Below are 1,761 nucleotides of genomic sequence, written 5' to 3'. Positions count from 1 at the left end.
TCCTGCCCAACAATGACTGTCTGTTGTGCTTCGTTGCTTCCTTTTTGTCTTGTTTCTCCCGAGGGGAGGGGTCTATTTTTGGTTGGTCTCAAAGGGCACCGGTCATCCGTGGCGACCGCGGCGGTCTCCCCGACCGGCGGGAGAGGGCCGGCGGCGGTGTCGGTCCCCGGGGCTACGACTACGGTCGTGTCGCCGGCGGTCCGAATCGCGTTGCTCCCTGTCGCGATCCCGGCCACGATCATGCTCCCGGCCGCGATCGTAGTCCCGACCGCGATCATACTCCCGACCGCGATCGTAGTCCCGGCCACGAGCATGGTCTCGATCACGGCTTGAATTCCGGTCGCGATTGTAATCCCGACTGCGGCCATGATCCCGATCGTGATCTCGGTCGTGACTGCGGTCACGGCTGCGGTCGCGGTCACGGCTGCGGTCGCGGTCACGGCTGCGTTCATGACGGTCCCGGCCATGGTCTCGACGAGGATCCTGGCCACGGTCATGGGCGCGGTGGGAATCTTGGTCGCGATTGCGATGGTGCTCATGCTCTCGACCTTGGCTCCGATCGCGATCACGTCCACGATCCTCGTCTCCATGCCGGGCGCGGCGCTCGGGACTGCTGCCGGCGCCCGAGGTGGATGTGGCGGAGGAAGTCCCGGTTGATGTTGCACTCCGGGATGCCTGCAACAGGCGGCCTTCCTCATCCTTGCCAAGGGCATGCGAGGCCCCGAGGCCGAGCCGCGAGGGCCGGGGCTTTGCCTCGGCCGGCTGCGGTGGCTGGGCCCTTTGGGATGGAGATCGCGCGCACGCATGCACACACGCACACACACACGCACACACACACACGCACATGCATACGCATACAGACACACAGGGTCAGCTGAACGATCGGCATAAACAGGAGAATGGAGAGAGAGAGAGAGAGAAAGGGACAGGGAACGACAGGCGCACAGGGTGCTGTAGTTTTTCCGACCGATAGCCGCACCACCGGTCCAGCCCATGCCGCGTAGGAGCGCCGCGCCAAACTCCTCCACCGGCACCTCGTCGTACGTGCGCATGGAGGCGGGCTCTGGCAGCAGGGACAGGTCTCGGTCGAGGGCCTCCTTCTCGGAGAGGGCCTCGGCTCGGGTGGCCTTGACGTCCGGGCCGCGGGCCAGGGCATCGCGCATCATCTGCGATTTCACGCGGCCAGCCACAAGGGGTGGCATGTGCAGCGGGGGAGGGCAGCGGAGGTCAGGTGCCGATTGGGTGAAGGGCCGAGAGGAAGGAGGGCCGGCCATGGGGACGCACCTGCTCGATGCCGCCGGGCCGCGGCGGGGGGAGCGAAATGACCAGCGGGGCGTCGGCATCCGTGAGGAGGCTGCCATCCTGCGACACGCCGCGCCCGGAGCTGAAGGCCGAGATGGTCTGCGCCCGGCCGAGGTCCTTCGTGGGGTCTCGGCGATTGGGCCGCCGCCGGCCGCCCTCGTCGGCCTCGTCGCCCGACTCGTCGGAATCATCGCCGGCAAGGGCGGCGCGTGCCCGGCGCGGAGGGGCCATCCCGCCCCCGGGGCCCGACGGCCCGGGGCCCAGGGCAAAGGAAAACCCGGAAAAGGCGCCCTCCGCCGGGGGATTGCCAGGGCTGCTGGCACCGCCGCCATGGGGCTGCTGGTTAACGGCGCCGCCGGCCGAGGGCTGCTGGCTGCCAGCCGGCGCCTCCGCCTTCGGCGCGGCCGGATCCACCGACGCGAAGCTGAGTGCGGAGAACATACGTGTGTGTGTGTGTGG

General features: G+C 68.4%; 1 protein-coding gene across 1 annotated transcript; it reads right to left on the bottom strand.

Moving 5' to 3' along the window:
* Window positions 1-40: 40 nt before the first annotated feature.
* On the bottom strand, window positions 41-1,754 carry H696_03962 (hypothetical protein). Its single transcript, XM_009497831.1, has 3 exons — window positions 1,285-1,754; window positions 946-1,166; window positions 41-778 (listed from the first exon to the last, which is right to left on the bottom strand). Exons 1-3 carry the CDS (start codon window positions 1,741-1,743, stop codon window positions 103-105), a joined length of 1,356 nt encoding a protein of 451 aa, XP_009496106.1. The 5' UTR covers window positions 1,744-1,754; the 3' UTR covers window positions 41-102.
* Between the last annotated feature and the right edge of the window lie 7 nt (window positions 1,755-1,761).

Source organism: Fonticula alba, assembly GCF_000388065.1.
Source record: "Fonticula alba strain ATCC 38817 unplaced genomic scaffold supercont2.6, whole genome shotgun sequence".
Taxonomy (NCBI): domain Eukaryota; order Rotosphaerida; family Fonticulaceae; genus Fonticula; species Fonticula alba.
The sequence above is the reverse complement of the archived record's forward strand: the minus strand, read 5'-3'. Positions and strand labels throughout refer to the sequence as shown.